Raw genomic sequence first — 20,731 nt, forward strand, 5'->3', positions numbered from 1 at the left:
TGCACTGTTACCTCAGGGCACCTCACCTATTGTAAAGGGAGAAAGGAAGCAGGGTTTTTTGGAAAATGAGATTCATCTCAGGGGAGCCACATATGACATCAAAGTCCTCCAGCACTTTAAAGAGGAGCTAGAGAGGTGGAAAAGCAGAGACACAATTTCACACCCACCGCTGAACTCTTTCTTCAGGAACAGCTGGAAGTTCTGGCGGCCTTTGGGATCCCTCATCAGCTCGCTAAAATTGAAGGCCCATCTCTCCACTCGTGATTTGGTGGGGATTTCCACCCTGCAGAAGTTTAATGGCAAAGAGGTTGCACTGTTTCTTTCTGAAATCATTTCCTGTGAGATTCAAACAGTCTATCTATTTGTGTGCTTTAACAGAAAGCAGAAGCCCCATGCACAGGCACACACCCACACACACCACACAAACACACACACACACACTCTCCACACATACCAGGTTGACAGCATAGAGCATTGTTGCATATAGCAGGATAATAATAATAATAATAATAATAATAATAATTTATTATTTATACCCCGCCCATCTGGCTGGGTCCCCCCAGCCACTCTGGGCAGCTTCCAACAAAACACTAAAATACAATAACCTATTAAACATTAAAAGCTTCCCTAAACAGGGCTGCCTTTAGATGTCTTCTAAAAGTATGGTAGTTATTTTTCTCTTTGACATCTGGTGGGAGGGCGTTCCAAAGGGTGGGCACCACTACCGAGAAGGCCCTCTGCCTGGTTCCCTGTAACTTGGCTTCTTGCAGCGAGGGAACCGCCAGAAGGCCCTCGGCGCTGGACCTCAGTTTCCGGGCAGAACAATGGAGCTGGACCGAGGCCATTTATACACAAAGCGTCTGATTCCAATTTGATTCATAATGCAATAGCTTCACTGAGCAGGTATTATTGATTCCCATTGTCCAACGACAAAGCACGAATCCTAATTACATTTTGGAGAAGGCACACCGTAACAAAGAGGCATATATTTGCGTTGGCACCTGCAACTAACACCAGAGCATGCTCAGATCAGCTCTTCACCCAGGGTGAGAAGTGTGCAGCCCTAGACCTAACTTCCTGTAGGTGGCAACAGGGGAGAGACAGGAAAGAAGGCCAAACAGAGAGGATGCAGTTTGTCTCACCTGTGTTTAGCTCTGGTCTTGTCCACTTTGGCCAACCACTGGTTTCAGCTACTTTCTACCACTGACTCTGACTCTGTCCACCAACAGCATGGCTGCCAACAGATTATTCCTGACACAGCATAGTTCTCAATAACAACAACAACAAAGATTCTGCACCCCTGTCTTAGGCCAACATTCATGAGGCTTGAAGCAGCTCTTTTTGAAAACAGGTTTGTAATGGGAAGGTAAAACCTATCTCGGTCAGGAATGCTCATCCGTGTTACAAATGCCTCTCCTCTGCTTTCCAAAGACACATTTTCCAAAACCAGGGGTCTGCAACCTTTAAGACAAAAAGAGCCACTTGGACCCGTTTCCGAAGAAAAAAAAACTGGGAGCCGCAAAACTTGTCATTATAAAAATAACTTTTTTGTCACTTTTTTATTATTTCTTTGTTTGACCCCTCAGATTTACTCCTCCTCATAGAAATAAACGTTAAATTAACAAGTTACCTTTTTTGTGTATGTGTGTTCTTCACTCCCCTTCAAAACATTGACCAGCGTACATGCCCCCTTTCAATGCAGTGACCAGCGTACATGCCCCTTACAATGTAGCGGGCGGGCAGGAAGGTGATGTCAGGACGGTGCGTGACTAACGCATGCACTGCCCCCATGCGACGTCACAGCCGGTACAGCGCCCGCCTTAGTGGAGAGTGTTGGGGCGCACAATGCGCCTCCTCCCCTCACTAGTATCCACCCCGGAGCCGCGGCAAAGGTGTAAAAGAGCCACATGCGGCTCCGGAGCCGCGGGTTGCTCACCCCTGTCCAAAACAATGTACTGTAAAAACCAAAACACGGTCATCCTTCAAAATGCACACTTGTTCTTCAGCCAAGTAACGTGAATATAATGCATATAACAGAGATAAAGTGTTCATTATATAAGGGGAAATTGCTTTGCCCCAAAAAAAGTGTATATCAAGCAAAATTGCACAGAAACATACGTAAGGAGAAATTTGCACAAAAAAGGCTGGTGAATTTTCATATGAACTTTTTTAAAAAATAAAATAAAATAAAATAAAATCTCAAACTGATGTGGAAATGTGGAGAGTTGTGCTTAAGATTGGGAAAATGAGAGCCTAAGAGATACTGAAACTGACAGATTCAGCCCTGCTTAGGTAAAGTCACTGTAACTCACAAAATGAATGTAAATGTAGTACATACAGCTTTGCATTGTAATCCCAAAAGTCAACCTCATCTGAGATCCAGGGGTTGCTGGGGAGGCATCCTGAGATTATGCAGTCATTGGAGCGGAACTGTTCACAGTACTTCACAATTCTGAAAACATTGGAGATGAAAACAAGGTGATCATCTGTGGGCAACATCATAAATAGCACGGTAGGAAGGAAACTACGAATGACTTCAACGACTGCACAAGATGAAGGACGTTCTGTGCTGTGAATTATAACACTTGGAACCTTCCTACCTAGCCCAACAGTGATTTTTATACCCGTTATTTCACAAAACAGTTACAAATTTTGTGTTGGTTCTAAGCTCACTGCAGAAGAGCGAAAAGGCTGAACAATCCATTACATGCATATGCCTATGGGGAACTCAAAGCTGGACAACACATTCCAGAATATCACCTGGCAAAGCCTAGCCTGGACTCCACCACTTTGGAATGCAGGTGAGGGATCATGGGTTTAAATGTACCCCTGAATGTATATAAAAAAAAAACCACCTATGTAGCGGAAAGCAACTACATGGAGGGAAAGTGGCATAGCCTAGCCTTCCTGTAGATATGGTAGTTTCTCTCTAGAAAGCTATTTTAACATGAGAGATTATTAAAACCTGCAGTCTGAAGTGCCAATGTCCAGGAAGAGCTGCACCAAATGATGTTTCTAGGCAACCAGTTTGCTTAATCATGCAATGAGTTGATGGGAGCTGGGCCTCCGTTAGCAGACACTCAACCTGGCAGGTATCCAACTTTGTGTTATCTTACTTTAAAAACTCAAAAACCTGGCTGCATTCCTGGTGTTTGCATGCTTCGGTGCACGCATGCACCTGGGCTTTTTTTCAACCTGGCAGTGCTTTCCAGCTATTGCTTGCTCATGCATGCCAGAAACCAGACAACCGTTTTGGCTGAGGAGGCCAGGTGCAAAACCATAAAGCGATCCTGCACTTTCTTCAATAGTTGTGCAGAACAGGGAATTTTAGCAAGTGTAATTTGACGTGCATCTGGTCCCCTTAGCTTTGGCTTCCCTCTAGGCTAATAGAAAGCTCCTGCTTCTAGATGCTTCCTCTGGGAAAGATTCTGTCCCCCTGCCCTTTCCCAGCCTGTGGAGGATGGGGAGCATTCAGTGGCCCAGCCTGACAAAGAGCAGGAGAGTTCAGAGGGGGAGATTCACATGGCGATGTCTCCCAGGGGCAGGCAGTGTATCAGGCGAAGAGAAGAGACTCCCCACTGCCCTATTCCGTTCAGGCCAGGAATTCTTGAACGGAGGTGGATTCGTGTAACTTAGCCTTGAATAGATGAGCCTTCCAACTCTACAATTCTATGGTTCTATGATCTGAGATTAGAAAGAAAGGCTTCCAGGTCAGAAAGGGCAAAGCTCAAAACAGATACCCTTCCTGCCATTTCTTTTCTTTTCTTTTTAAAATAATCACTAGCTAAATCACATTATTGAAAGTATTGAATTAGGGCCTATCCACACTGACCTTTGGGCCCACTCTTTCTAGACAGTGGCCTGTGCTGTGACACTCGTGTGTCCGAGCATTTTTAATTTTTTGCCCTGAGCTTTCCCCATGAAAACCCGCTCTTTAAAGCTGAATCGGAGCAAGCATCAATGCAGGTTTTCTGTGGATTGACATTTGCTCTGATTGAGCTTTAAAGAGTGGGTTTTCAAAGGGAAAGCTCCGGAACAAACAAAAGAAAAATGGGGTGGGTGGGTGTGCTTGGACAAAAAGCTTTAAGTCACGGACTGCGCTTGGAAAGAGTGGCGGAAAAGTTAAGTGCGTGTAAGCCCTCAATCACTAATAAATGGAAGGGCATAATATGCTATGCTTTAAAACAAAGTTAGCACTTACCCTCCCAGGGAGACAGAGGACTTTACTGTGGTTTTCATTATGGCCTGCTGGTAGTACATGATCTAAGCAGGAAAAAGGTTTTCATTATGTCAGCAGAACCACAGGCACTTGCGAGAAATCCTCATCCACCAAGAAGCTAGCAAGAGGTTTCCTATACCCTTATAAGAAGGTTACCTAGGTGAGTGTCCAGAAATCAGCTTCCTGCATTGTAAAATTCTCACAATGGAAATACAAGAAGTTGAAGCAGATACCATTTGGAAGGCTCCATTCATGGAGGAGAAGGCTATCAGAAGCTACTAGGGCCTTTTAGATGTGCTTGTGGGAGCAGGGCTATTGGATTAGCTTTTGTTTCATTATGCGTTTTGTGTTCTCTGTGATCGTCGGAGGAAGGGAGGTATGCAAATTTAATAAATGATAATGTTGTTGTTGATGATGATGATCAGTGGTGTGTGGTGAAACTTTTCATAGGCGAACAGTTAGGGCCAGAGGTGCCAGTTTGTGAGGGCGATGGCACATGAGCAATGTTTTGATGTCCTGACGTTGCGCATGTGAGCATTGCGCCTCCCTCCCTAAGCTGGGCAGAAGCTTCCTGGGCTTTGGGAAGGAGGCACCACTGATTGATGATGATGGCCACATTCAACCTCCTCTGTCAGAAGAAGAAGAGCTTGGATTTGATATCACTACCCTAAGGAGTCTCAAAGCGGCTAACATTCTCCTTTCCCTTCCTCCCCCACAACAAACACTCTGTGAGGTGAGTGGGGCTGAGAGACTTCAGAGAAGTGTGACTAGCCCAAGGTCACCCAGCAGCTGCATGTGGAGGAGTGGAGACGCGAACCCGGTTCCCCAGATTATGAGACTACCGCTCTTAACCACTATACCACACTGGCTCTCAGAGGGAGCGTGTCCCCAAATGCCAGTTGCCAGGAATCACAGGTGGGGAGAGTGCAACAAAAACAAAAAACTCTACACTTGCACTATATAAAACCCTACTCAACAGGAAGAAATATGATTTAGAATGTGAAAGACAAAAATGGAGTTTAGAGTTAGGGGTACAGATAACAAATGATACATGGGAGTCAAGTATAAAATCAACAGAAATAGCCTCTATGGATCTAAGACTAAGACTTATTCAACAGAAAATAATATTCAAAGTCCACTGGACTCCAGCAAAATTATACCAGAAGAAAATAACAAGTGCAGACAACTGCTGGGAGTAAAAATGTGAACTTAGTACATATGTTGATTAACTGCCCGATGATAAGATCATTTTGGTGTGAGGTGAGGATATTTACAGCAAGAGTAATAAAAATAAATTGTTATTTAGGGGAATTGAATTTAATTCTAAATTATATTATGGAAATGTGGGAGATTTCAAGGGAGCAAAAAAAATGGGTGTACCGTGCTATATTAGAAGCAAAAAAACTTGTTTTGATGAACTGGAAGAGCCACAAAAAGATTCCACTGAGCACATGGATTGATAATATGGACAGATTAGCTACATACGAACAAACTGCATGTCGACACAAAATAAGAATGGATAAATATGAAGAAATATGGAACGAATCCGCCTTAAGCGATAAGGCGGATATTGGTGGGAAGTAGGGGGAGGAGAGAGAGGTGGGGAAATATTGTTTAAAAAGGTGTAGTCATAGGTATATGTGTATTCAAATCTGAATTGTCAAATTGTGTTATTATTGTTATTATGGTTTTTGTTGTATGTGTCTTTTGTGGTTGATGTTTGTATCGAAAAAATGGTTAAATAGTGTGTGTTTTTTAAAGCCCTGCTTGGAGGCTTCCCGTAGGTATCTGGTCGGCCATTTTGAGAGCAAACCGCTGGACTAGATGAGCCCTTGGCCTGGTCCAGAGCAGAGCTCTTCTTCCATCCACGCATCCCCTGCTATGCAAAGAGCCCAGTCTGGGCTATTCCTACAGTCACCTCCATCTGCAACAATGTGAGGCGTGGCTAGTCAAGGGGACCAACATGGGATGAAGTCTCAAACACACACACTTGTGCATGGGTGGGTGAACTGTGAGGATTGTACATTAATTGACATGTAAGTGCAAATGCACTACATGTGGTCTCAAGTTGGTAATTTGGGCTGAGCATTGGTAGCTGGGGAGTCGGGGAGCGAGGGCAAAGAGCTGTCCCTGCAATTAAACAGCATGTGTGGACTGAGGGGTTATCAAACCTTCACCAACGATTAAATAATTTGGAATTTTATATATTTTACCATGGCAGGGGGAGGATTTTAGATCTTCTGCACCAAGGTATCATGAAATACTGTTGGAGGGGAAAGCTGTTGCCATGCCAAGGACACAAGAGATAGAAAACCCAGATTGTAGCTCCCCAAGAATCCTTATCTGGCTGCCTGTAAAGCAGAAGTACAAATCCCTCCCTCCCGGGATCGTTAAGGACGATATTCCCTTGGAGTTGATTTGCTGGAGGCTGCATGCTGGCCTTGAATGGGACCAAAGCCCAATGGCAGATGGGGACCAGGGGTCAAAAGTGGGTGTGGCCAGCCCTCCTCTCATTCTGCCATCTTGTTTTCTTGTCATCTCTCTTTCTGCCATAGTCTTCTCTCTCCCCCACCCACCACCCCCTGCCACAGCATGCTGTGAGAAGTGGAAAACTCTTGCCAGCATTCATTTTAATGGGTCTACTTTGAGTAAAACTTAGTTGAAGGCTTGTGAATAAGGTTTCAAGGAAAATGAGGTTTTTACCAGGACCGTATTATTACTCGTTATTAACAGCAGCAACAATCACTGATTAATATGTGGGAAAGAAATTACCTCTCTCCTGTAAACATCCATGGTTTTTTTCTGTAAAAGAAAGGAACACGGTAGCAAAATAATAACAACAACAAACAACAACAATAATAATTGAATGGGTGTTCAAAAAAGCTGTATCTGAACAAATAGTGCATTGCTCTCTACCCAACTCACTTTAACAATTAGTGCTAAATTCAGACTAGCATCTACTGAGCCTATTTAACAAAGAGAACATTGATGTGAAGAGTTTTCCACCCGCTGTACGATTTTGTAAAGCCTAACTTTGCAGATAGCATTGCCTGTTCCCCTCTCAGCCCATATATGTGTGTGCATTTAATTACAGGGTTATTCTAATAGAGCTAATACAGATTCATTTAGGAGACAGGGATTAGATCATTCAGTATTAGTTAAAGGCGACAGGAACTGACATATTGCAAAACATAAACATAGCAATTAAAAGCCTCAGAAACAATATCTGCTGTGCTTATGCTGCTATTTAAATAGCTCAGTTGGTGTTATGTGTCATCCACCAGCCAGCAAGCAACTGAAAGCTAGAAATTAACTGCAGGCTGTTTGTTCCTGCAGCTCCCTTTGAAGTATCATGCCGTGACTTTGTTTGGAATAAGCAGATGGAAACAGAGGAGAGGCACGCCAAGCGAGGGCTGTCAGGAAAGCCTCCAAGTTTTGTGGAGGCCCTTTTCCTTCTATGACATCCAAGTACGCACTCAGCTCATGCCTTGCAAACCTGCCATGTGTAAGGGGCTAACTAATTGTAATATGCAAATGCATGCAATAGGATGTGGGCGCCCGTTCTCTTTCTTTATTTCTTGGAAAGCCATTTGAGGAGGGCAAGGGATTTGTCAGCCAGATTTCTACTCAAAACTCCCCAACTTCTACCCCACCCACCCCGCTGGATTCCAAATGGATATTTGCATTTCATGGAAGATGGTTTTCCCAGAAAACAGCTAGAAGGGAGGGATTTTAGCACCCGTGCTCCCCACCCCTTCAAGTGGCTTTGCTTTTTAAAGAGCAGGACTGAACTACTGTCATACACACTAGTGTGTAACATGTAGCTAGGCCCTTAATCCAATATGTAAAGGGACAGCGCTTACCAAATAAAAGCATGCAAGAATTAATCGACACAATAGCTGCTTTTAGACAATCACTGAGCATGCATGAAGCTCTGGGCACCTTGCATGTAGAACCTTCCCTGTGATTAATCACAGCCTCCCATGATGTCCAAACCAGGCACTGTAGAGAATGGCTTCCAAGCACATCTGGATTTGAAAGCCAGCTTTAAACCATTACTTAATTTCCTGGCTCAACAAGAAGCCATTAGCTATGGTTAGTGTATTTTTCATCCTTGTTGGAAGCCGCCCAGAGTGGCTGGGGAAACCCAGCCAGATGGGCGGGGTACAAATAATAAATTAGTATTATTATTATTATTATGGTTTGCTGGTTCAGATCTAGCAGGAAGCTATAGCTAACTTCAGCTTCTTGGTTTGCTTAGCTGATCTCGCAACAGAAAGAGTGGAGCGGAAGCAAAGAAGCTATGTGAAGATGTGCAGAGCTCATGCATATCCTGGCTTATTTAACCATGAGTTGACTGTCCAAACCAGGTCAATATGACATGACACCAGAAGAGCCACATAAGGTAAAGGTAAGGGTACTCCTGACCATTAGGTCCAGTCATGGCCCACTCTGGGATTGCGGGCGCTCATCTCGCTTTATTGGCTGAGGGAGCTGGCGTACAGCTTCCGGGTCATGTGGCCAGCATGACTAAGCCACTTCTGGCGAACCAGAGCAGCGCACGGAAACGCCGTTTACCTTCCTGCCGGAGCGGTACCTATTTATCTACTTGCACTTTGACGTGCTTTCGAACTGCTAGGTTGGCAGGAGCAGGGACCGAGCAACGGGAGCTCACCCCGTCACGGGGATTCGAACCGCCGCCCTTCTGATTGGCAAGCCCTAGGCTCTGTGGTTTAACCCACAGTGCCACCCACGTCCTGAAGAGCCACATAGTGTCTATATAATACCTGCATATTTTGCCCCTGTGTTCAGAGACAGGTGCAATTTTCAACAGGAAAACAGCATTTTGGGGGAAGGTTAACCTACTTTTCCCAGCACTGCAGTCCCAAGTGATGCCAGGGCCAATTGTGGTTGTTAAAATTTTTAGGAAATGACAGCTTGCAGGTCCTGCCAATGTCTCATCTATCAACACCCTTAGTTTCTTAGGATGAACCAGGGCTTTCTGCCAGCTGCAATGCTACAGCATAGGGAATACCAGTAGATGTTGCTTCATGCCACTGACTTCTGGAACTATGCTGTGAACACTTAAAAAGTCTGACAATCAGGAGACAACAATGAACTGTATCAAAACTTACAACTGTATGAGGACTTCTTCACAAGCTACATTGCGCATTTGACTTTACATGTGATTTAAGTGCACAATGCAGTGAGGAAATCTATCCCTGTGGTTGTTGATCTGAAAGTCACATAAATACATGTGCCCAAACTGAATGCCAAGTTCAACAGATGGCTTGTCTGTCAATGTAGCTTCCCCAAGGCTTCCCCAATGGAGTCCTTGAGGCTGGGCAACTGTGTCAGGGGTGATGGGCAGAACTGCCCCCAATTGAAGCACGTTGATTTCCCCCTTAGGAGTGAATGGCGGCCATTAACTGATATTTGGGGGGGGGTTAAAAATGCACCCACAGACTTCACCTGGTGCGTGACTCTAAAATGGAAACTTTTTTGCATGTTTAGGCAGTTCATCATCCCATTAGAAAAGTCCAAAGTTACACTTAGATCCCATCAGAGTTCCCAGGAAACATTAATTGAATTGTGTGGCTAATCCACAGAAAGCAAAGGTTTTGCATTAAAAGATAAAAAAGTTGCTAATTTAAATTAGATCCGTCCCTCATTCCCATTAATCTTCATTTCCAAGGATGATGTTTCTTAGGTACACAGTACAGTTGTATAAGGGGAACAGAGGTGAAATAACAGAATGTGACTCATATGGAGGTTATAGAGCTTTAGTCTTCTACGGAACAATCAACCCAGGACTTCACAGACAGGAAGGCCATGCACACATCCCAGAAAAAATAAACTGGAAAGAAAGAGAAAAGAAAGACAGGGGGGAAATGGTTAATTAACTATTTCAGAAAGCAACAAAGCTCTTAATTAAATGGTTATCATATTTGCTATTCCAACGTGAATAGTATCGTCCATACTGTTTCCCCCCCCTTCCATTTTAGTCATCACTTTGTTATTTACTATTCATTCTCTATTTATAATTTCTCTAAATGCAACAAGCTGTTAGTTTAGGGTTGTCACCCCTATATTCTACTGGTCATGGACTCAACTGAACAAATCCTAGAATTCACTGAGAACAGTAACAAAACTCACAATGCATTGAACTGTCTTACAGAAGCTATTTGCTGCATTTCCCCACATCGAAACGGCAGCTCATGAAAGTGTCTCTCCAGATTTAACATAATCTTCTCGTTTGACATTGACATTGATCAACAACAAAGCGCAAAGGGCCTGGACAAAGGGACTCCATACAAAAGTGTTCCTGTTGCGCTCTATTAGCTAGTTAAAAAATGTAAAAATGCTGTTTACCCAGTATGGACTTCAAAGAGATTTACGCTAATCACAAAACATAGCACCAGGGAAGAAGTCAGAGTCTGGCATGTTATTATTTGGGCTGTTTCCTCCAAAATAAACCATGACTAATAAGCCAAGAACAAACCCTGGATACCGCTTGTAGTTTGTTTAGAACTGTTTTTCTCAAACTTAGGTCTCCAGCAGTTGCTGGACTACAACTCCCATCATCCCTAGCTAGCAGGACCAGTGGACAGAGATAGTGGGAGTTGTCGTTTAACGACAGCTAGGGACTCAAGTTTGAGAAACACTGGTTTTAAAGAGAAACAAACCATGAGCCTGGTTTCAGATTTCATGACAAACCAGACTCTTGCTTGTTTCCTGGCAGTGTGGCAGCAGCAGGAGTGGGACAGGGGCAGAACTAGAACTTTTCAGCACACTGCTCAATCACATTAAACCATAGTTTGTTTCAAAGTATGGTTTGCCGTGAAGTGTGAAGCAGGCTATAGAATACTCCAAGCACAAAATATAGCTGCACATAAAACACAAAGAACACAAAATACATAAATCTATAAAAACAACCTCCATGTTTCAAATTTAGACCATAAATTCATCATACGGAAAGGGGTGGTCCTTTGGTGAACCAGTCACAAAAGAATTCTCCTTTGCAGGGAGACAGATGTAGCCCAACGATACTTATATGATTCCACTCCCGCCATCACTACCCACTCTACCGGGCTCATAAAATCCCCACCGCTTTTTGTGTTAAACAAACAAACAAACAAACAAACAAACAAACAAACAAACCTCTGTTGCCTTCAATCAGGCTTTCACTTCTCTATTTGATACCAGTTGCCATGAGAGTACATATTATATCTGTATTTTCACAGGACACTTATTTAAGGGAAAGGAGGCCAAACAGCATCAACGCGTTTCACGTTTTCCAACTATCTTTGCCTGTGCACAATTGCAGTGGGCCTTTCCAGATGTGCGTTCCTAGCCCAAACTGTTGTGTGCGTTCTCCAGATGCCGTCACCCTGAAAGTGCATCTGTTATAGAAGAACTCAGGCATCCTACCAGCCCAGCACTGTGGTCCTGTGGATATTGTTAGACTCCACTTCCCATCATACCTTATCGTTGGCCTTATCATTGGCTATGGCTGACGGGAGCTGGAGACCAATTAATATCTAAAGGTAAGGGTAAAGGGACCCCTGACCATTAGGTCCAGTCATGACCGACTCTGGGGTTGCGGCGCTCATCTCACTTTATTGGCCAAGGGAGCCGGCGTACAGCTTCCGGGTCATGTGGCCAGCATGACTAAGCTGCTTCTGGTGAACCAGAGCAGTGCACGGAAACGCCCTTTACCTTCCTGCCGGAGCAATACCTATTTATCTACTTGCACTTTGACGTGCTTTCGAACTGCTAGGTTGGTAGGAGCAGGGACCAAGCAACGGGAGCTCACCCCTTCTCAGGGATTTGAACCGCCGACCTTCTGATCGGCAAGTCCTAGGCTCTGTGGTTTAACCCACAGCACCACCCACGTCCCATGAATTAATATCTACAGTAATTAATATCTACACATCCCATGAATTAATATACACGTCCCATGAATTAATATCTACAGGGCCACAAATTCCTTCCTACTGTGCTGGTCTGTCAATTACTAAGGGGCTGCATTTCACCGGCATTTAGGTGTGTCTGTCTGCAATTGCTGGGGAAGACGGGGACTCGATTTTGTCCTAGGTACTCTCATCCGCTCTGCTCACCAGGAAGGGGAGGAACCAGCTCATCTTCCCCACACAGCTCCTGCCTCTCAAATTTTCTGCTTCTAAGTCTGTCTCTTTACAACCTGCTGCTCCCACAGCTTCCGCTCATTGTGAAGAAGCATTGATGAGTTCACTATGAAATGCCTCTCCCGTCCAGTACCCCAATTCAATCTGCATCTCTCCCCAACAGAAGAGGCGCTTCTGAGTCTCAAGAGAAATGGAGCATTCAACTACATCGCAGGGAGGGAAGAGATTTTAAAAAGACAGAAGCCTTATTAGTCAGGATTGGGGAAAAGATGGAAAGCAGGGAGTTCTGAAAGTGTCGAGGCTTGCATGTGTAAACAGGTCCGGGGAGAGTAGCATTCTGTAGCATTAAAAACACACACCAAAATCTTCCCTCTCTGTAGGACTCTGTAAATACAAGCATGATATGACATAGCTTGGCATGATAGCCTCCTCCTGAAGTCTATATTTGGTCCCCTACCGGCTGACATAGACTCCTGTTCTTCTTTCAAAAAAGACATGCCAGCCACCTCCCCTTAATGGTAAGAGGTAAATCCTCAGCCTCAGCATTTAGCTCTCCTCTTCAGTCTCCATGGCAACCAAGCCCATTTGGCCACCGCAATTATTTGCAGCTGAGAGTCCTCACGCAAATGGAAAGTTTGATTAGTACTGCGCAGGGTTTGATGAAAACAATTGCTATAAAGAGGGTTCGGACAAGAAGCATACAAGCCTCACCTTCAGCTGCAGGCCCATAAATAACAGATCACTTCAACTGCCTGGTTTGCGGTCTCCCCTATTCCCTTCATTCTCCGCGAGAAGCTAAGTTAACATGGCTACAGAATGTACTCTCAGCCGGGGCAGAGGAAGGGGGTGCAGTGGAGGTGGTCCGCCCCGGGTGTCACCACTGAGGGGGGTGGCAAAATGCCGGGCGGCACTCGCTGCAAGGCCTGCAGTGCGCCTGAGCCACGCATCTCTCCTGGGAGTGATGCGGTGGCTTGGGTGCCCACAGGCTGCACGCTGCCCCAAATGGTCTGCCTACTAAGTGAGAGGAGGCAGGCAGACTCCTTGGAGGCCCCACAGAGCGTCCTGTCCCAGCTGGCCCCGCCCCGCTCCCGTGAGCGGCTGGCCCTGCCGTGGGCACAGGGCATGCGCGCCATCCCAGGTGCCCGATCGGCTTGCTCCACCGCTGCTCTCAGCCTGCCCTACACAAAATTAAGCTACAGTATCCTATTCATGAAGGGACGTGGGTGGCGCTGTGAGTTAAACCACAGAGCCTAGGGCTTGCTGATCAGAAGGTCGGCGGTTCGAATCCCTGCAACAGGGTGAGCTCCCGTTGCTCAGTCCCTGCTCCTGCCAGCCTAGCAGTTCGAAAGCATGTCAAAGTGCAAGTAGATAAATAGGTACCGCTCCAGCGGGAAGGTAAACGGCGTTTCCGTGCGCTGCTCTGGTTCGCCAGAAGCGGCTTAGTCATGCTGGCCACATGACCCGGAAGCTGTACGCCGGCTCCCTCGGCCAATAAAGTGAGATGAGTGCCGCAACCCCAGAGTCGGTCACGGCTGGACCTAATGGTCAGGGGTCCCTTTACCTTTATCCTATTCATGCTAAGGCCTTGACTGAATTTAAATCTGACGCAGGGAAGCTAGGTGTGGGCTGCACCACTTCGGGTCACAACTAATAGAACTTCTGTCTCTTTAAACTATTGCTGCCAGAGCTTCTCTTCCCTCTGCATTATTGCATGGCTGAATATCCCCCACGAATAACCCCACTCCAATGCAGAACCCTAATATGGGAAGGTAGGCTAGGACCCCTTTTCCATGAGGTGCCCGTGATGTTTTTAAATCGAAATCCTTCCACGTAAAAACTAATTAAATCCCAGCTGCAGTCCGAAGGTCAGGTAAGATGGCAGAGATCCATAATCACATCCCATACCTCTTTATACAGTGGTACCTTAATTCGTTCTGGAGGTGCGTTCTTAACCTGAAACTGTTCTTAACCTGAGGTACCACTTTAGCTAATGGGGCCTACCACTGCTGCTGCCGCCGCCACGCGATTTCTGTTCTCATCCTGAGGTAAAGTTCTTAACCCAAGGTACTACTTCCGGGTTAGCGGAGTCTGTAACCCGAAGTGTTTGTAATCCGACGTGTTTGTAACCCAAGGTACCATTGTATTTTGGCTGTGGGAGGGATGCAGTTCAGTTCAGGACCAGGGCACTGGTGGAAGGGAGGGGTTTAACTTTTCCCCTACACCTGGTTTGCTTGCTGAAATTTGACTCCCCTATCTGTTCCAAGCTGCTATTCGACCTCAGGGGAAATTCCCAGGCATATGAATTTTCCCTAAGGCAGCAAACAGGAGCTGCAGTTGTAGCCTATTTCACCTGGAAAATGGCACAAGGAAGCAAATAGATAAGCCCTCTCTCCCTGCAACACTATAGTCCCAATCTGGACCCAGTTCCTCTCCCCTGCAACTCATATTTGCCCAAATCAAAAGCGATAGGGGTTCCACTCACAGATCTCCTTCGCCTTGTTTAATATCACCCTGAAATAAAAATAGCTAGGATATAGGTTGACTGCCTTAGTAAAAACTAGGTCAAACAAACCCTGAGCAAGACATTATATTTGTATTAAGTTGTTATTCCTATTCAGAAGAAGAAAACACCCAGCAGCAGAAATGGTTAGCACTCTCATACTTTTTGTTGGTACTCAAAACTGAGTGATCACTGTGGATCAAACATTTTCTGGAACTCCATAATGATTGTATACTGCATCATGTTGTTGTTTAGTTGTTAAGTCATGCCCGACTCTTTGTGACCCCATGGACCAGAGCACACCAGACACTTCTGTCTTCCACTGCCTCCCACAGTTTGGTCAAGCTCATGTTCGTAGCTTTGAGAGCACTGCCCAACCATCTCATTCTCTGTCGTCCCCTTCTCCTTGTGCCCTCAATCTTTCCCAACATCAGGGTCTTTTGCAGGGAGTCTTCTCTTCTCAATACTGCATCATACCCCCTCCATATCTGCCCATTTTCACCCCCCAGCTGTCGGACATTCAGTCCCAATCTTGACTTCGTTAGGTCTTATGTCCTTACAATGCAGATACAGAAAGCTTTGTCACCATTCAAAAATACAATCAGAGTGCTACTAAGGAATGCAAACTTACCTAGTTTACCGTATTTTCACAGGGATCAGTTACTCGGTCTAAGCCATAGTCAAGTGTGTCCTGCATCCCTGGCTATTACAGTCAAAAAACAACAAAACATACAATTACATATTTGTGTTGTTTTTAAAAAAATATTGTTTATAATATCAAGTATGATTGCATCAATTATTTAGCTGCCAGTGGTAAGACAAATAAATTTTGGAATAATTTTTGACCTCTATATATATATATATATATATATATATATATTCCAAAATTTATATATATATCTTCTGTTTTACAATTTAGAATACTCATTTAAACATCCTTAAAATATGAGTGACTTCCCTTCTTCTCTTTCCATAGTTCATTTTGCATATCATAAATCCCTGCATATTTTACATAAACTAAACCATTCATTATTCCATTATTGCATCCATCAAAACTTATTTACACTGTTGAATTTATGTTAATGTTGCCAATGTTTTCAAGTGTACACAATTTCCCCCTGTAATCATTTTCCAATCTTCTCTAAACGTATGTTCTTCTTGTTCTCTTATTCTATATGTTAAGTCTGCAAGCTGTGCATATTCCGTCAGCTTAAGTTGCCATTAGTTGGGACCTCACACGTTTTCCATTTTGGGGCTAACAAAACATGGGCCACAGTAGTGGCATACATAAATAAAATTTTTTGACACCTGGGAATTTCCATCAAAACTATCCCCAACGAAAAGGTCTCCAATTTTTTTACTTTCCTAATACTTCTCCAACTCCACCAGCTTGTCCACCAGAGAAGCCTAAATTACAAAAGACCTTTATTCTAGTTGTGTTTGCTGCAGAAATATTAATTAATAATCCACAGCTAGCGTTGTGTGTTCTCTACAATTCTGCCTGAGTAATCCCTGGGCTATTCCTAGGGTTAAGAGAAGCAGACAAAATTCAATATTCTGCAACTGCTAATTCAATACATAAAAATAAGCAGCTATGGGGAAACAGATGCAAATTTGTTCCATTTTGCAAATTTCCACAGAGCACAGAATTCTTGGTGGAAAACGCTATTTCATTTCCAGTGCAGAGCAACCTTTGCCAGCCTTTTGCCAGATGTTTAGGACTTCAACTCCCATCAGCCCTCATCAGCACAGTCATGCTAGTTGGCACTAATGGGAGTTTTAGTCCTAAACATTCTGAGGGCACCAGAATGGTGAAGGCTGGCACAGACTATGCACAGCCGTGGCTGAGTTCAGCATTAGCACCCAGCCCCACTGGACAGGTGTCAGAGCCCTGGCATCCTGGCAGTGTCCACTGGCATTGACACACTTGCTATGGGCCCAGTATCCCAGGTGGCCGAGTCTTCAAGTCTTCTGATGTTCTTACAGGACCAGGCATCGGGCTTCCCATACCCCAACCCGTATAATGAGAGACCAAAGAGACTGGTGAGAAAACCCGGCGCAGGAAGAATCCAGCTGAGGCCAGGGTGCTGGCTGCTTAAACGAGCGAGGGGCGGGTCCAAGGGGAGCATGAAGCTCCACCACTGGGTGCAGGCATAGGATCCGGTTCCTGATAGGCTTATGCCCCCTCCGCCCATGAGGAAGAGCCCAGCCAGGTTGAATTCCTCCACTGGGGCCCCAGGGAAGCCTCCTCCGTCCCGCAATGCCGCCGCACACGAAAGGGTGAGCAGGCTTATCCTAGCAATGGCCACGGTAATGAACAATTGAGAAAAGCATCACTGGGCAAATTTTCCTTTTCATCAGGTCTCTTAAAAGCACGCGAGTCTCGTCTTTCATCGCACCTGACAAACCGAACGATAACAGCACCTTCTGTATGTTTCTAAGAGTGTTTTCAGCAAAAAATAAAATAAAATTATTGGCATGGGAACTTGGGACGATGCAGAGAAAACCCTGCCCAGTGAGGGAAGGGGGTGCCTCGACATGGCAAACAGACTGGTACCGCTGTCGCATCTGCTTAGAGCACAGCTTTGTTTTTGATCAGCTATCTGACGTCTGCTGAAGTTTGGCCATCAATAATTAAACTCCAGCCAGCGCTATCTTAAAAGGGCGAAAAGAGGGGAAACAGCTCAAGAAAGAGAAGGATCCAAATTCAGCTCTGGTGTGATCAAAGGGGATTCAGCAGGGAAGATGAACTAGGACCAAAGGGGTTGCTGTGGCACAGGGGCCTTTTCTACAGATGGTATTTCCCCGCCCCCCTGCAAGCTAAGCTCCAATTACGGCCTGACATTTGCCGGAGGCTTATACCTTCTCTGTCTGTTAACCACTGGGCTCTCAGTTGGCCGCTTACACCGTGTGCACAATTAAAAGTGGATCTTTGATTATGGCTTGGGATTAGGGAATGTAGCTCTTTGGCATGTGTCAGAGCCATGCAGCATGCTGTGATCAGTGCGGCACTGCTCAGGAAAACACCCCACCGGCATCTGCCAGAAGTGCCTCCAAAATAACAGAAACTCGGTGCTGCGCTCCACAGCTTGGAGTCTTTCCCCAGCATGGAAGATTTGCCCAAAAGCGCTTGTGGGTATGGAAAGATCAATGCGGATAGATCAGGCCATGAGAGGAGGCAGTGGTGCTGTGTGTTTGTGTACAGTGGTACCTCGGGTTAAGTACTTAATTCTTTCCGGAGGTCCGTACTTAACCTGAAACTGTTCTTAACCTGAAGCACCACTTTAGCTAATGGGGCCTCCTGCTGCTGCCGCGCCGTCGGAGCACGATTTCTGTTCCCATTCTGAAGCAAAGTTCTCAACCTGAAGCACTATTTCTGGGTTAGCGGAGTCTGTAACCTGAAGCGTATGTAACCTGAAGCATATGTAACCTGAAGTACCACTGTATCAGGTTTGCCTCCATTCTTCCTGCTGCGTTTGGCGGGTGGGAGTGCGATCGCAACCCCTTTGCAATTACTGAGGTCAAGCTGCAGGAGCTGACTTCAAGGAACAAAATGCACCCGACACAGATGTATGCAGCATGCACAGTTCTCAGAAGACAGGGGCTTAAACCCCAGCTGCTTCCTGTGCAAGCTTGTGCCTCACTTCCCCCACCTGCAGGAAGCAGGATATCTGGGCGTCCTTATCTCTCTGCCAGAAGAGCCGTTCCTCCCTTCTCCCTTGCAGTGATTCCAAACTACCTATTGCAAGAGTTAAAACTGTGAGATGAGATTCTGTAGAAAAAAGATAATGCCAAAGTGGACAAACCAGTCTCTTTGTTAAGTTGACGGCTCTTGTCAAGTCTGTCTCCTTGCATGTCTAAAGAGTACAGGCAACTGGTTGCCAAAGAAGCTACCGTATTTTTCGCCCTATAGGACGCACCGTCCCATAAGGCGCACCTAGTTTTTTTTTGGGGGGGGGAATAAAGGGAAAAAATTATTTCCCCCCAGGCACGGGGCTGGGGAGGGGGAGGCCCAAGTTTCCCCCAACCCCAGTCCCCAAACAGGCAGCTCTCTGCAAGCCGTGGGAGCCCAGCACTGGGTCCCGCTGCTTGCGGAGAGGTTCGCGAAGCCTGGAGCACTGAGCTCAGCGCGCGCAGGCTTCGGCATGCAGGCAACTCTCCGCAAGCAGCGGGAGCGCTCCTGCTGCTTGCTGAGAGGTCCGTGAAGCCTGCAGAGCGAGAGGAGTCGGTGCGCACCGACCCCTCTCACTCTCCAGGCTTCAGCGAAAGCCTGCATTCGTCCCATAGGACGCACACACATTTCCCCTTCATTTTTGGAGGGGAAAAAGGGCGTCCTATAGGGTGAAAAATACGGTACTAGCTACAGAGGCTTCTGTAAGGTGAGCTAAAATTGGGCCCCAGCAGGAGGAAAGTGTTGAAGAATAGTCAGTCTCATCTTGAACTTGACTTGACGTGACACCTCTACTGAATCCAAAGCCACGGTTTTGGGGACAGAACCACCAAAAACTTAATAGCGGCTCAAGATTTGTACAGTGGTACCTCTGGATACGAACGGGATCCGTTCCAGATCCCCGTTCGCATCCTGAAGCGAATGTAACCTGCGTCTGCGCATGTGCGGGTTGCAATTCATCTCTTCCACGCGTGACATCATTTTAACTGTCTGCGCATGTGCAAGCTGCGAAACCTAGAAGTAACGCGTTCTGTTACTTCCGGGTCAACGCGGAGCGCAACCCGAAAGCGCTCAGCTTGAAGCATATTTAACTCAAGGTATGACTGTATTACTAATACAGTTTTGTCATCCACCTTTTGCTCCAAGATCCCAGGTGGGTTGCAACAGTTAAAACACAATATTAAAACTGTTCCAAACAACTCACAATTACAGAAATAAGATGTGTCATAAAATATAAGGGTGTTCATGCTGTGAACCTCTTTCATATGCTCCGTTTCCATATACGTTGAGATAAAACCATACGGCAGAAAGAAACCACAGCTTCCCATGACCTTCATTCTAAGGAAACGTTAAGCCAAAGCCCCCTAGACCTCTTTGTACTCACCGATTCGGGTGTGCAAAACTATAGCGCAGGGAGTTGGATCACATAACCCTTGGGGTCCCTTCAAACTCTACAATAATATGATCCTATTATTATTATTCTAATGAGAATCACAGAACCACATTGTTTACTAGATATGTCTATTCTTCACTTACAGCTGTTCGGTGCACTAGCCAATAGGCTTTCTCCTGACAGTCCAGAGCATATCGATCTTCCTTCTTTCGTTCTTTTCCTGTCCTGCAAATTCAGGAGGGAAGTGTCATTTCAACAAATCAAAGCGGAATAGGCCCACTTCCCTGTCACAGGACTACCTGCACATCCCTGGCAAGTAACATAACATGGACCAGGAATTTGGTGTATAACGAAATTATTTCTTAATTCTCATGTTCCAGAATGGTCCACTGCCTACGATTTTACTGTGAGTATTTTCCTTTTTGGATATAGGCACTCTTCCTCCCATCCTTCCTCTCCTGTCCACATGACTATACCCTTTAGCGACTGAACCAAAAGTCAGAGTAGAATTCCCCCCCCCCCTAAAATCACCATCAGTGTTGTTTATCCAGACACTACTTTTCCATGGTGAACCACGTACAAAGTGGGCTACTTAAATAGAATAAAATAACTATCCACAGAATGATAGGAGGGAACAGAAAGTTCCCTGGCCCAAGGGCTCCACACATCTACCAGACTGCTCAAATCACAACCAGCATTTTAGAATTTTTGGTGGGGCACCTGAGGAGTGGAGTTGGGGAAAAGGAAGACCTAGGTCACTATTGATGTCAATACAAGGAAAGATAGAACAGATAGTTAAACA

At 45.4% G+C, this 20,731-nt stretch overlaps 1 protein-coding gene and 1 long non-coding RNA gene across 2 annotated transcripts in view; both read right to left on the minus strand.

Annotated features, from left to right (window-relative positions):
• Positions 1-20,731, minus strand: part of RGS9 (regulator of G protein signaling 9) — a 67,432-nt gene that overhangs the window by 21,642 nt on the left and 25,059 nt on the right. Inside the window, exons 8-13 of the mRNA XM_079965444.1 lie at positions 20,073-20,154; positions 15,507-15,569; positions 6,992-7,021; positions 4,202-4,263; positions 2,339-2,452; positions 168-283 (exon numbers count right to left, since the gene is read on the minus strand). Of these exons, the coding sequence (XP_079821570.1) occupies positions 168-283; positions 2,339-2,452; positions 4,202-4,263; positions 6,992-7,021; positions 15,507-15,569; positions 20,073-20,154 (467 nt within the window). The remainder of the gene's footprint in view (positions 1-167; positions 284-2,338; positions 2,453-4,201; positions 4,264-6,991; positions 7,022-15,506; positions 15,570-20,072; positions 20,155-20,731) is intronic.
• LOC307210173 lies at positions 508-2,109 on the minus strand. The gene is made up of 2 exons (XR_013835901.1): positions 1,957-2,109; positions 508-1,454 (listed from the first exon to the last, which is right to left on the minus strand). It is a non-coding gene; the product is annotated as an uncharacterized lncRNA (long non-coding RNA).

The sequence above is a fragment of the Podarcis cretensis genome, assembly GCF_951804945.1.
Source record: "Podarcis cretensis genome assembly, chromosome: 2".
NCBI lineage: Eukaryota > Metazoa > Chordata > Lepidosauria > Squamata > Lacertidae > Podarcis > Podarcis cretensis.